Below are 13,120 nucleotides of genomic sequence, written 5' to 3' on the forward strand. Positions count from 1 at the left end.
TTTATCATCTTGCTTCAACCTGATCCAGGAGTCTTTGGCATAATTCAGCTGCTCTCTACAGACCTGAATTGCTAGATCTGGGAAAAAAAAAAAAAAAAAAAAAAAAAAAAAAGTCCTTGTTTTGCATTTAACCCTGACCTGACTCCAAACAGGCTTTGTAGATGTTGTCCTAAAAGACAGGAGAATTAAGTCCTGTCAGACAAATAATTAAAGGAGGTCAAATTTTAGATATATTCATTTTTTCTCTTGAACAGGTGCAGAATAGTTGTGGAATATGTGTGTATATGTATATATACATATATATACTTACATACATATGTATGTATTCATTTGAAAGGCTTTGAAATAGTTGTTGTGATAATTCCTGCTAAAAGCATAAGTGGTCCAAACACAGTAAGGTTTGCAATAGCCCTTTGTTCTCCATAGAGTCTGCTAAAATATAGGGTTTACATTCTGCTTGCCAAGGAGTAGATCCCTATGCTTTTGCAGAATGCTGATTTAGCTACTTCTGAGACAAAAATACTCTAACACTTGGAGTCTTTATGACTAATAAACTAATAAACTTCTTTGTGATGAATAAAAAGAATTCATATATTCAAACACAGAGAGCACACCGCCACTCCAAAATGCTGCTCAGGGATCTGGCTCTCGTTATGCTCCTTGCAGTATCAACAAGGCAAGAAGAGACAGCTTTTTCCCCAAAGAGCTTCCAGCTTTGGTTTATGTTGAATTTCTATTGATGAAGGGGGAAACGGCTAAGCTGAAAGAGACAGAAGGAAAAACAGTTTGTTGGATGAATGTTTGTATGCAGAAGAGTCGGGCAAGACTTGGCTTATAGACTTTTACATATAAAAGATAAATATAATCCTTCCCTTGTAAGAAAGTTGTACTGTTGTAATATATGGACTAAGAGAGCTAATTACTGACAAAATATCCTTTACCCATTAAACTGGTGAGGAATTTATCAGAAAATGTTGAATGTTAAACTTTTTTCCTAAGAAAAAAGTTTATCTTGGAGAATGAGAATAACAAAGATTTGTAAACCAGCTTTCTCTTTTCCGTAGTATCTTTTCAGGCAGGTTCTTCCTTCCTCATCTGCTGTCAGTCCCATAATCTCGGTGCAACAAAACCTGCAGTCTCCTTTGCATCTCTCCCTTATTGCTGCCCCACCACTGTCCCATCTACCTGAACGGCCTCACCATCAGTTTGAAGGCTTGTGGGAAGGTGTTGCTCTCTGAACATCTCGCTTCTCTCTCACCCTGCTGGAAAAGCAGGGTGTTGGCACTTCAAAAGCCCTTGTAGAGAAAATCAATGATTTTCTATCCAGCTCTGATCATTTTAATGGAAAATATCTTTTTAGTCAAGCCAACTGCTTCAAGTAATACACATGCTGCTGCATTTTGCAAATTCTTCCTTTGCATTCAGACATGCATTTTATGCCTTTGTAGGGGCCAAAGCTGGTGTGCACACAAAAACCACCCCGAAACATCAGTGCCAAGCAGCATTCCTTAGAAGACATCACCTTTGTTTCTTAGCCAGACATAAACCTACCAGGCAGTATTTGGAAGTTGAACCTTCCCAAGGCCTCCATTAGCACTGCTGATACGTGCACCTTGGGTACCAGCATACCAGTCCTTGTAGCTTCACGGCCCCACAGACAGTCCCTGGTCTAAACTAGTCTCCATCTAGCTCTCTGTTCACATAATGGCTGAACCTTATCTTATTTAGCTTTGTATCAAAACCAGATTTGGAAAAGTCTGTTCCCAGATTATCCATACAATATCTTGAGCTGTATTCTTTTACAGCTATATTCTTTTACTATAAATAATAAAATTTCTTTTATTATTTATAGTCTCAAGTTTCGCAGCTTGTAAAGAAAATGCCTCTTAGTCTAGCCCTGTTTACAGTATAAGCTTTAGAAATAAATGTGAATTAAAAGTAAGGAAAGGATTTTGTATTCTGGCAAGGAAATTTGCCTTCAGTTTTACAAAGCATCCACCAGTTTCCTTGAAATATCCCCACATTTGATTCTGCAGCATGCAGCTAGATAAAGCCATGTCTTAGTAAATGTCAACTCCACAAGGCTACACATATAAAAAGCTCATTGGAATATGTCTTCCTCGCAGTATCAGCTTTGGATGAGAGTCCTGACTCTGTGCCTCCCTGTAAATCAGCCATGCACCTGAAAAGGTTTTCTATGTAGAGCAGCACCTAACTGCTTGCCAGAGATCTGAACTTTGATGCGACTATTTTAAAAAATCCTTTCTTGGCTAACACAGCAAAATTTTGCTCTATCTTTCTTTTGCTCAATGACCAGCACATATTTTGTGCCACAGACTTCATTATGTAAAATGTGGAATGGAGGGATTTTGCTGGCAGAAAGGAAGAGTTTGTCTTTTTTTTTTTTTTTTTTTCCTTTTTTTCCCAGCCATCTGTGGGATATCAGAATTGAGGAGGAAGGAGAGGGAAGGGATGCAGTATGTGTAAGAAAACAAGGTTATTTTCAGAACAGAAAAAGAGCTTTGAGATCTGAAGGAAAAGTATAGAGAGTCTAAAGGTAATGGGAAAGGCAAAGCGGAGCAAGATTTTTTATTGATTAAACCAGTTGCTGGAAAATATACCACTTCCATCTAGAAGTGAAATTGAGGCTAGAAAGACAATATTGTGTTGTCAGCTGCCAATATTGTATTTCCTTAAGAATTTCAGTTTTGTCTGTTGCACATACCACGTCGCCAGGTACTAGACTTCTCCCTGAACAAAAATCTAGTCATTCTCCTTTTCCCTTTCCCCAGATCTCTCTATACCATCCTGGCTTGCACCCCAAGTCCATTTTTTCCTTCTGATATAGTGTCAAGATGTACCTTCTAACCTCCCTTCCTTCCCCTGTGTGTAGTCTTAGTGATGCCCTTATGTTATAGCAGCAATCAATATGGCTAATATGGCTGAGATGAATTACGTTAGAGATGCGGCAGGAGAAGCTCAGAGTTTTAGGTCCAGAAGTACGTGCCAACCCCTTCACTGTTCCTCGAAGCACTTCATTGCATGACAGTCCCAGTAGAGGGAAGATAAAGAGATGAAGAGGAGTAGATATATTTAGACACAAAGAGATTTTTTTTCCATGCCTAGTCCAAACTCTGATGCAAATAATTTTTTGGTGGGTGAATAAGAATTGCCTGTTGGTTCTCCAGGAGACCCAAATCATTTTGAGGGCACAGCCTTCTGCATTCAGAAAGAGCAGCTTGGGAAGACCAGGAAGGTTTTGTGCAGCCTCCCAGAGCTTTGGCAGTGGCTGCAGGAACATGTTGGCCCAGTGTTTGTTTAAGGAGGTTTTTGAGGTGGGAAAGAGATGATTATCCTCTTTTTATATGATTTTACGACAGCACACAATAACAGAAACAAGGTTTTATCTGGTGACTTCAGAGACAGCAAGGAATGTAAATTATATTAATTTCAGTGACACCTGAATTGTCTTCAGGCTATACTGACATTTTTCTCATTCCTTGTGTACTCTAAATATGCTGGCTATTTTATTTTATTAATTGGATTCAGATGAAAATAGGTGAAAATATTCTACAGTTCTTGAAGTTCTCTGTCATTCATGGATAGGGCTAAACATCAGAAATACGTATTTTTATTATAGTTAGAAAAAATGCTCTCACTTCATAAGGCAAAATAAACTTAGGATATTGTCATTATGGTCCTGTCTTCCTGTCTGAAAGTGCCAGATAAAAGCTAGAGAATCCAATCAGTCCTCGAACAGAAAGACTAGATATAAAAAAAATCTCTATTTTTTTTTTTTAAGAAAGGCTTTGATAACTCTGATGCTGTATCCCACACAAAACATGCTCTTTTTAGAGCCCAAGCTTGGGCCAGTCTGGACTGAGAAGCAGAAACGAATGTTTCCCACATCTGGAGGGCAGTTGCTCATCCTGTCGCTAAGGTCAGCAGCAGATAGACAGTGCCCAGGAGTCACTTGTCACTTGTGTCTCAGCTTTGGGCATGGCTTGGGACAGCCAGCTGTCAGCAAACCACCAGCCAGGCCGAGAGCACTGGCGATGCCCGGACTCAGGGTCTCCTGGAGGGGCCGATCGTCCCCTCCTGCAAAGTGTGGGTCCGGGCGGCGGCAGAGGCCACCAGCGTCCGAGGCACTGAGCGTGCTGGATCCTACCTACCTGAGCGGCAACATCATCCATTTCTACACCTGCAATTTTTTCAAACTGTAACTCTTTGCTGCCATCAAACTGCTTTCTTGGAACATCACTTGTACTAAAGTTAAAGCCATCAGTAATTTCAGTAATTGCCTGACAGTTGTGACCGTGAGGCAGAACAGAATCCAGCCTGTGCTGACATTGATTTTGCTACTGAAACATTATTAAAATCTTGCTTTTAACCATAATTTGTGTCACTGTAATTCAGGCAGAGGGTAAAAGGACACAGTTTTTATGTGATTGCTTTCATTATTATAAATATACATCAGCAGTGATAATGTCAGATTTTCACACTGATTTTTTGTGCCCTGCCTTTTCTCTTTCTTTTTTTTTCTTATTTTTTTATTCCAAATCAAATTTAATCATTTCTGTAAGCCACTCTCACATCAGCCCCTTGAGGAAAAACAGATGAGGATGAGTGGTAATATTGTAACTGAGATCTCTGACTGTCATTATCTTTCCTTGTTGCTTGGTTTCTGGGCTTTTCTTCCCTCCGTTGTTTGTTCCAGGTAAGATGTTGTCTTCAGCCTCTAGTCTGCTTATATCCCAGGTCTCCAGCTCTAGCCATGCAGCACTTTAAGCTCAAGTGGGCTGGTCCAAGGATGCTGAGTTCACCAAGGAGCCCTTGGAGGCTCTTGGGCTGGATGGAGACTTGTCAAGAAAGTCAGCAGGATTCACCTGGGCTTGTGCCTTAGCTTAGGATAAGTTTGCTGAGCACAACATATTTTGAATAAAGCATTTACAACTCATGGAGCCAGCATTTTTTGGTGAAACTAAAATCAAAGCATCAAAGATAACATAAAGATAGACTCATTTGCTACAATTCATCAGTTGCTCCATTCACTCTGAGCAGCTTCTTCATTTGTGTAATCAAGGAAAAAATTCCCATGTGGTCACAGAGTAGCTTAAATGTATTATTCTAAGATTCCTGTCCTTGCCCTTTACTACAAGCACAACTACTACAGATGTCCCAGCTGTCACAGTTTAGGATGTTATTGATCCCAAATCCTGCTCTGTAGTGGTGGCAAAAAACCATGTGCCCACTCCTCAGCTGCCTCCATTGACTGTGCAGATCTGCCTTTGCTAGCAATTTTGGTAAATGTGCCAGCCTGGGAGCTGGAGTAACCCAGAAAGCAGCACATGGTCACTTCTACATGCCCTGGTAGTGTGGGAGTTATGAAAGCTCCTGACAGAACTGGGCAGAAAACTGGTGATAATAATAATTCAAATTACTATAGGTAAAATCATCACAAATTAATACTTGCTTCAGATGGTACATATGTCATGAGATGTCTGTGGGGCTGATGTTCTTAGAAAGCACTTAGGAGAGGAAAGATTAATTATCCTTTCTGCCTTGTCTGTTTGGGCAAGAATTTTGGATTTTATCCAAAATTTTCTCATGTTAAGAAAACTGCCAGCTGCAGTGGGATTTCAGTTCTGACTCCTACCTTCCTGCATCTCCTCTCTCTATATGTGAAAACCCAAATGACTAATTAAGATTTCCCTTATCCCAGTCATTGGAATTATGGATAGGAAAATATTCAGAATCATTAATATAAAATATCAAAGAGCATGACATCAATATACTTTGAATAATGCATGCTAAAACCTGTGTGAAGATTCTCATTCAAAGCTTAGATGTTGCTAGATTAGAGTGGTTTTAGCCTTGGCATTTGGACTTCTGGCTGTCTTTGAAAAAGTCTATGAAAAGTTAACAAGAAACCCATGTCTTTTGTCAGGATATTTAATACACATGTCCAGGATCCTATACACATGTCCAGGATCCTATACCTCACTGGAAAATATTAGGTCTTTTGAAAAAATCATAATTTTCAATCAGTTTTAGCCTTCATGTGCAGATTCAGTGAGCTTTAGCTCACGACATCCATTTAGTAGATGTCACTGAAGTCCCTTCACTTTCCTGAGGACGTCCTGCTCACAGGCCTTTGCCTGTCATGTTTACCTTTGGAACTGGTTTAATTACCTGTTTTATTACCTAGCATGAACAGGATTTTCAGTGCTAAGCTAATACCATTTTATGGATGCTGAAGGCATGCCTGGTAAGGTCTCTTAGGTGTGAAGGCTATAATAACAAATTAAAAAAATGGTGTGATCAAATCCCCAGAAAACAGGGACTAATAATACAGTGCTCTGTATCTGTGAACTATTCCACCAGATGACCAAATTTTAAAGCAATATGAAAGGTGGGAAAAAGTTCACAGAGAGAGCACAGAGTGAATTTGTACAGGGTACTAATGGAGTTATGGCAGTGGTCAAGCCTTCAAGTTCTCCGCTTTCCTCATCTATGGCATAATTTACTCAAGTCATGGAGTGGTCAAATATATTTTCAAAACACAAGAATCTTTTTTTTCCTCCCACAGAAAATCCTTATAAAACCTCGCTTGTAATTTATTACTTTTTTTTTTTAATAGAGTAAGTACACAATGTATTCAGCTAATGTAATCTTGCTAATGTTAAGAGACTCCCATTGGACTCCATTTCTCTAGCATGTTAAAAATGACTGATTTTTATATCTGATTGTCTTGCTATTCACATGTTATTTTTTTAGCACCCTGTTCCCATTTGCTGTGTTTCTGGCCTCAGGACCACAGAGGAAGTTTTGTCAATTTTACTAGGCCTCCAGCCCTAGAACCAGTGCACTCTTAAGCGCAGAGTAGAACAACTCTACACTTGCTCCAAATTGGACTGGCTCCTGACAGCCTTTCCACAAGCCAAAAATTGCCTCAGCACACTGCAGGGACCAAAAGGCACAGCTGCTGGCTCTGTTCCACTGACAGTTTCTGAGCTAGCCAGGAGAGAAGACCTTCCAGGTGCTTGGAGATATTGATGAAGTGTAAGAGGTGGGTTGTGGGACAGGATCTTGTCCAAATGACTATTGAGCATAGTCATATTTAGGGGTTAGGGATGAGGTTGTGTGTTACATATTTTTTAACATTTACATTGGTCTAATCTTAGGCATCTACCTAACTAAAAGACTCATGGTGCTATTTCTACATATTTCTTTTACTTGATCCAATTGTTTCTTTCTGAAAAGTGCCATTGTCAGAAACCATCAGTTGCAAAGCTGTTATACAAAAACCTCACCAATCATTGCTTTATGAAGAATATCCAGTACTTAAATCTTAACTGAGGAATAAATCATTACACAGTTTAGCATTTTCCTTGTAAAGTATACCTAATTATGGAGAAAAAAAAAATAGGCCAGATTTTCAATTCTTTTCTCAGGAATGTTATTAAGAGAATGTAAAAGAGTAATAAAGCAAGAAAGGCATGAAATAGTCTGATATTGATGATAAATGCTTGGCTATGATTCACTTCTGTTGCAATGTTAGGAACCGTGTAAAAGTCAGCCTTTCTATCACTGCACGCATGTAGAGGCCAGGTGACAGATAAAGACTCTTTTTCTTCAAATTTCCTATTCAGGACTCTATAGCAGTATTATAGATGAGTAATAAATTGTTTCCAAAATACATTAATTGAATTTTGGTAAAACAGGAAATGGGTTTGGAGGTCATTTAGTCATAAAACTTCTTGGTGCAGAACCCATATGGGGCACAATCTGCACACACCAGAGCATATGAACTAGACCTAGACAAAGGGACAGAGTGCACCTCAGCAAGTTTGCTGGTGATCCCAAGCTGGGAGGAGTGGCTGATACACCTGAGGGCTGTGCTGCCATTCAGAGAGACCTGGACAGGCTGGAGAGTTGGGTGTAGAGGAACCTCCTGAGGTTCAACAAGGGCAAGTGCAGAGTCCTGCACCTAGGGAGAAATAACCCCAGGCACCAGCACAAGCTGGGGGCTGACCCTGTGGAGAGCAGCTCTGCAGAGCAGGACCTGGGAGTGCTGGTGGATGACAAGCTGACCATGAGCCAGCAATGTGCCCTTATGGCGAAGGCGGCCAACGGTCTCCTGGGGTGCATTGGGAAGAGTGTTGCCAGCAGGTGGAGGGAGGTGATCCTGCCCCTCTACGCAGCCCTGGTGAAGCCTCATCTCAAGTCCTGTGTCCGGTTCTGGGCTCCCCAGGACAAGACACACATGGAGCTACTGGAGAGAGTCCAGCGTAGGGCTACGAAGATGCTCAGAGGGCTGGAGCACCTGCCCTGTGAAGAACAGCTGCGAGAGCTGGGCCTCTTCAGCCTGAGGAAGAGAAGCCTGAGGGGGATCTTATCAATGTGTACAAGTACCTGAAGGGAGGGTGTCAAGGGGACGGGGACAAACTCTTTTCAGTTGTCCCATGTGACAGGACAAGAGGCAATGGGCAGAAACTGAAGCACAGGAGGTTCTGCCTGACCGTGAGGGGGAACTTCTTCCCTGTGAGAGTGACGGAGCCCTGGCACAGGTTGCCCAGAGAGGTTGTGGAGTCTCCTTCTCTGGAGATCTTCAAGGCCCGCCTGGCTGCAACCCTGTCTAACATGTTCTAGGTGACCCTGCTGAGCAGGGAGGTTGGACTAGATCTCCAGAGGTCCCTTCCAACCTTACTGATTCTGTGGTATGCTTGTTGAGTTTGATGTGCTTTTCCACCACTCTCACCAGCATAATATATTGGATCTAATATTGTTATTGCTGTGCTATAATAGTTCTGATGAAGTCAGAATGAAATCCCATGTCTCCCTCACTCTGAATAAGTAAAGTCTTTAAAATCAACAGGAGTCAAATGGGTATCTTCAATTAATGCTAATAAGAGTGTTTCATAGAAATCTAAATGTCTTTGTTACATTAAGACATGGCAATAACTTTATTATCTCAACAGAAAGGTTTTCGCACAAAAGCAGTTAAAATTGGAACGGTAAATTAACCTGCACTTAGTAACCGAGAACAAAATTCTGTTACACTAGAGTGACTGTAAGTTCATATCCTTTAACTACACTAATGTGAAAGATTAGGTGACTCTAATCCTTTTAGCACTTCTGAAAGACTACAGAACAATCCGCCCAGTATCTTTGCTACACAATCTATTGATTATACTGGCATATTGTAGGTAATCATATTTTGGTAATATTCATTGCAGAATACAAACTATTATAGAATAGTGTAGAATACATATATATATATTATTTATTTATTTATTTATTTTAGGAAGAGAGAGGATTTAGGACTAATATTATTTCCATGGAATAAATGTAACCATTAAGAATGTCAGTGATATTGACAGCCTTGGGGGGGGGGGGGGAGTAAGATCCACTGAAATTAAAGGAAAAAGTAAAGCATACACCTTGTATATAGGAATTCCCAAATTGTAGCCCTAATGTCTATTCCTGGTCATTAGGTCACTGAGATTCCAGATTCCATAATTAATTTGAATTACCTGGCTTTCAGATGCCCTTCAGACAGTGCTTTGTCCTGATTACCCTCACTGCTGAAAACAGAAATGTGCCTGGCACCCTATTCCCATGGGGTGAAGTCACTTGCCACCTCTCACCAAGGGTCAAGCTGATCTGTTGAGGCCAAAAATCTAGACCTGGGCAAACAACAGCAACATGATTCTGAGAGTGTTCCTTTATATGGTCATTTAGATTTTGAAAACAAAGGTAGCAGAGCTAAATAAAAGTACAAGGGAAGGAAAAGCCTGCACTCCCTTCTCCTTGTCACCTCCTTTCAGCAGGTCCTGCCCTGACTGGCAGGGACGTGTCAGCCTTCTGCTAAGAGGCTGCGTGCCAGAGTGGCAATGTCTTCCCCTTCTTCCTTCTTTAGGCTTCCAGCAGTACCCAGGCTTTACAATGCACACAGGAAGGAAGGGTGGAGGAAGGATGCCAGCAACAAGTTTTCTGCCAACATTTACTCATGTCTGTTGCTTTATCTTTCTATGACACTTGTACAAAAAAAGTCCTTACTTAAACCAATACCTAAACTGAAAAAAAGTATCCTTATAAGGGAGTGCACTGTTTCAATTCGGCTTTGACACTAATTTATTGGCATTGTTTGATTTCTTGAGTTAAAGGAGGCTTTAATTCCCCAGAAGTCTCAAAAATTTGAATAAATGATAAAGTGAGAAGAATTGCATGTCATCTGCAACTCCGATTCCAGAAAATATTTGTTAGACTAAAGGTAACATTTCTGAGAAAGATGCGCTCTTTTTCATACCAACTAGAAATCACAAAATTCCTGTGCACAATAATGAAATAAGTACCAGTATTGCCCATAGTATGTAATTCAATTAACAGGATTGACATCTGGTTCTTGAAGTACATGTAGTATGCAGACAACTGTGGAGCATTTTGCACCAAAGTAATGACACTTGATTAGGAAATTTATTTATGAATTATTACATTTAAAATAATTTAAAATTAAAATCCCTCAGTGATAAGACATGGATTATCTTAATTAGTTTGGCCTTTTTTTGCAGTCATCATCTAAAACTCCAAACTGATGACCCATACTACTGAAATAAGCTGTAACTGAAAAATATTTATCATGCTATGGTGTCAACATCATTTTAGGATGCAACCATGTTAATGACACATTCATGAAAGAGAAAAAAGAGAGAAATATCAGGAGTAATTATAAAAGTGTATCATTAAAGAATACCACTCCTACATATTTCAATTTACCTTTTTTTTTCTCTCTCTCTTTCTATAGGTTGTGACCTCATCCCGGTCCAGTATCTCAGATGGGGCGATCCTGAGCCCATCGCAGCAGTTGTTTTTGCGTGCCTGGGTCTGCTGGCCACCTTGTTTGTTACGGCTATATTCATAATGTACCGTGATACTCCAGTGGTCAAGTCATCCAGCCGAGAACTCTGCTACATCATTCTAGCTGGCATCTGCTTGGGTTACTTGTGCACTTTCTGTCTCATTGCAAAACCTCAACAGATTTACTGTTATCTTCAACGAATTGGCATTGGTCTCTCCCCAGCTATGAGTTACTCTGCTCTAGTAACTAAAACCAACCGCATTGCAAGAATCTTGGCTGGCAGCAAGAAGAAAATTTGTACAAAGAAACCTAGGTTCATGAGTGCCTGTGCCCAACTGGTTATTGCATTTATCTTGATATGTATCCAATTAGGCATAATTGTTGCTCTCTTTATAATGGAGCCACCAGATATAATGCATGATTACCCAAGCATCCGAGAGGTCTACCTGATTTGTAACACCACCAACCTGGGTGTTGTAACTCCCCTTGGATATAATGGATTATTAATTCTGAGTTGCACCTTTTATGCATTTAAGACAAGAAATGTCCCAGCTAATTTCAATGAAGCAAAATATATTGCCTTTACAATGTATACCACCTGCATCATTTGGCTAGCTTTTGTGCCAATATATTTTGGAAGCAACTACAAGATAATCACCATGTGTTTCTCAGTGAGCCTGAGTGCCACGGTGGCCCTTGGCTGTATGTTTGTGCCCAAGGTCTATATCATCCTTGCTAAGCCGGAAAGGAATGTACGGAGTGCATTCACCACATCAACTGTGGTCCGCATGCATGTAGGAGATGGGAAGTCATCTTCAGCTGCAAGCCGCTCAAGTAGCCTGGTGAACCTGTGGAAAAGAAGGGGATCATCTGGTGAAACCCTTAGGTAAAGTTTGCTATTATATGAGTGCGGGGAAGCAAGTGTGATCATCTGAGATTTAATTAATAATACTAATAGTGAAAGATCAAAGGGAAATATATTAATTTCCTTCACCTCTGCATTAGGAGATGAGCAAGTTTGCTCTGCAGAAGTTTTAGGTGAAGGCTGATTTAGTTAAAAGGCTGTGCAGAAACAAAGCAGAGAGCGATGAGCAAAAAGGGCTGGAAGTACCAGCTGTGTCAACTGTACACTTGTAGGGAGGGAAACAAGATATTAGGAGAAAAAAAAAAGCCACCAACAATCTCCCAGAAATATAACTAATTGCCTTTTCCTCAGTGCACTCGTTTTGAATCTCTTTCCCCTGAATGAATTTCATAGCCACTGCGTTCACCTCTCGTCACAGCAGTGAGATAATAGCTAGGTCTATTAGTAATAGTAAGACAATAGGTTGTTGCTAATGCTGTAAGGTAGAGCAGCCAGTAGCATCATGAGCAGCCACTCTCAGTCCTCTAAGGATTTGTTTCATGTGACTCTTTTCTCTCCTATTCTTTTGATTTTCCTTTCTTGTATTTTCTCTTCCTACCTTCTTTCTTTTTATCTTTAACTATCTTCTCTTCTTTATCTCTGATACTTTTTTCTATGTTCATCCTCCAAACTCCATCAAATCCAGCTGTTCTTAAGTCCCATTCTTGACACCCTTCCAGACATTGACCAGATATTCCCTTGCCAGATATTTCTTTGTTTCTTCACAAAGAAGAGTGTGAATTTGGTGTATAGACAACATGTATATTCAGGATAGAAAAATTACATTAAACAGATGTTGAGGAGAAAGGAAACCTCTGGAGTGGAGATATTGTCCAGCTTCAGAGACATGTTAATGGGTGCACCTAGACCAGTGTCTTACTTTCTTCTTATAATCCCTTTTACTTTTGATACAGGTTATTATGGGAATGATATCGGGTTGTTTATATACAAATAATTGGGTTGTGAATAAACAAAGAATTCTGAAAGTACAGAGAAACAGTTTTGTCTTTCTTCAGCTACATATTTCTGGACTGGAAGTGAAAGGTAGCTAGTTTTCCTTCCTCACTGAAACACGTGTGGATTTTAGGGTTGATAATATGAATATTTCTAGATATGCCAGTGGTGGTAACTGGAGCTGGCATGGAATAAGGGCAAATTTATACTTCCATTTTTTATGAACCACAATTTACATTCAAAGGAAGATTTCATTAGTAATAACTGGAGGACAAGAGCACAGATTATGCCAAAATGATATGTCTTTGTCACATTACTACTTCTCTTCTCTTTCAGAGATCTTTAACTGGTACAGAAATGGCTAGTTTGTTACAAAATATTTTATAAGTATGATCTGTAAA

General features: G+C 40.1%; 1 protein-coding gene across 2 annotated transcripts in view; it reads left to right on the forward strand.

The window, feature by feature from the left end:
• Positions 1–13,120, forward strand: part of GRM5 (glutamate metabotropic receptor 5) — a 257,276-nt gene that overhangs the window by 219,821 nt on the left and 24,335 nt on the right. For both annotated transcript variants that reach the window (XM_062578011.1, XM_062578020.1), the window contains exon 7: positions 10,808–11,747. In XM_062578011.1, the coding sequence (XP_062433995.1) occupies positions 10,808–11,747 (940 nt within the window). The remainder of the gene's footprint in view (positions 1–10,807; positions 11,748–13,120) is intronic.

This window comes from Rhea pennata, chromosome 1, assembly GCF_028389875.1.
Source record: "Rhea pennata isolate bPtePen1 chromosome 1, bPtePen1.pri, whole genome shotgun sequence".
In the NCBI taxonomy this organism is placed as follows: domain Eukaryota; kingdom Metazoa; phylum Chordata; class Aves; order Rheiformes; family Rheidae; genus Rhea; species Rhea pennata.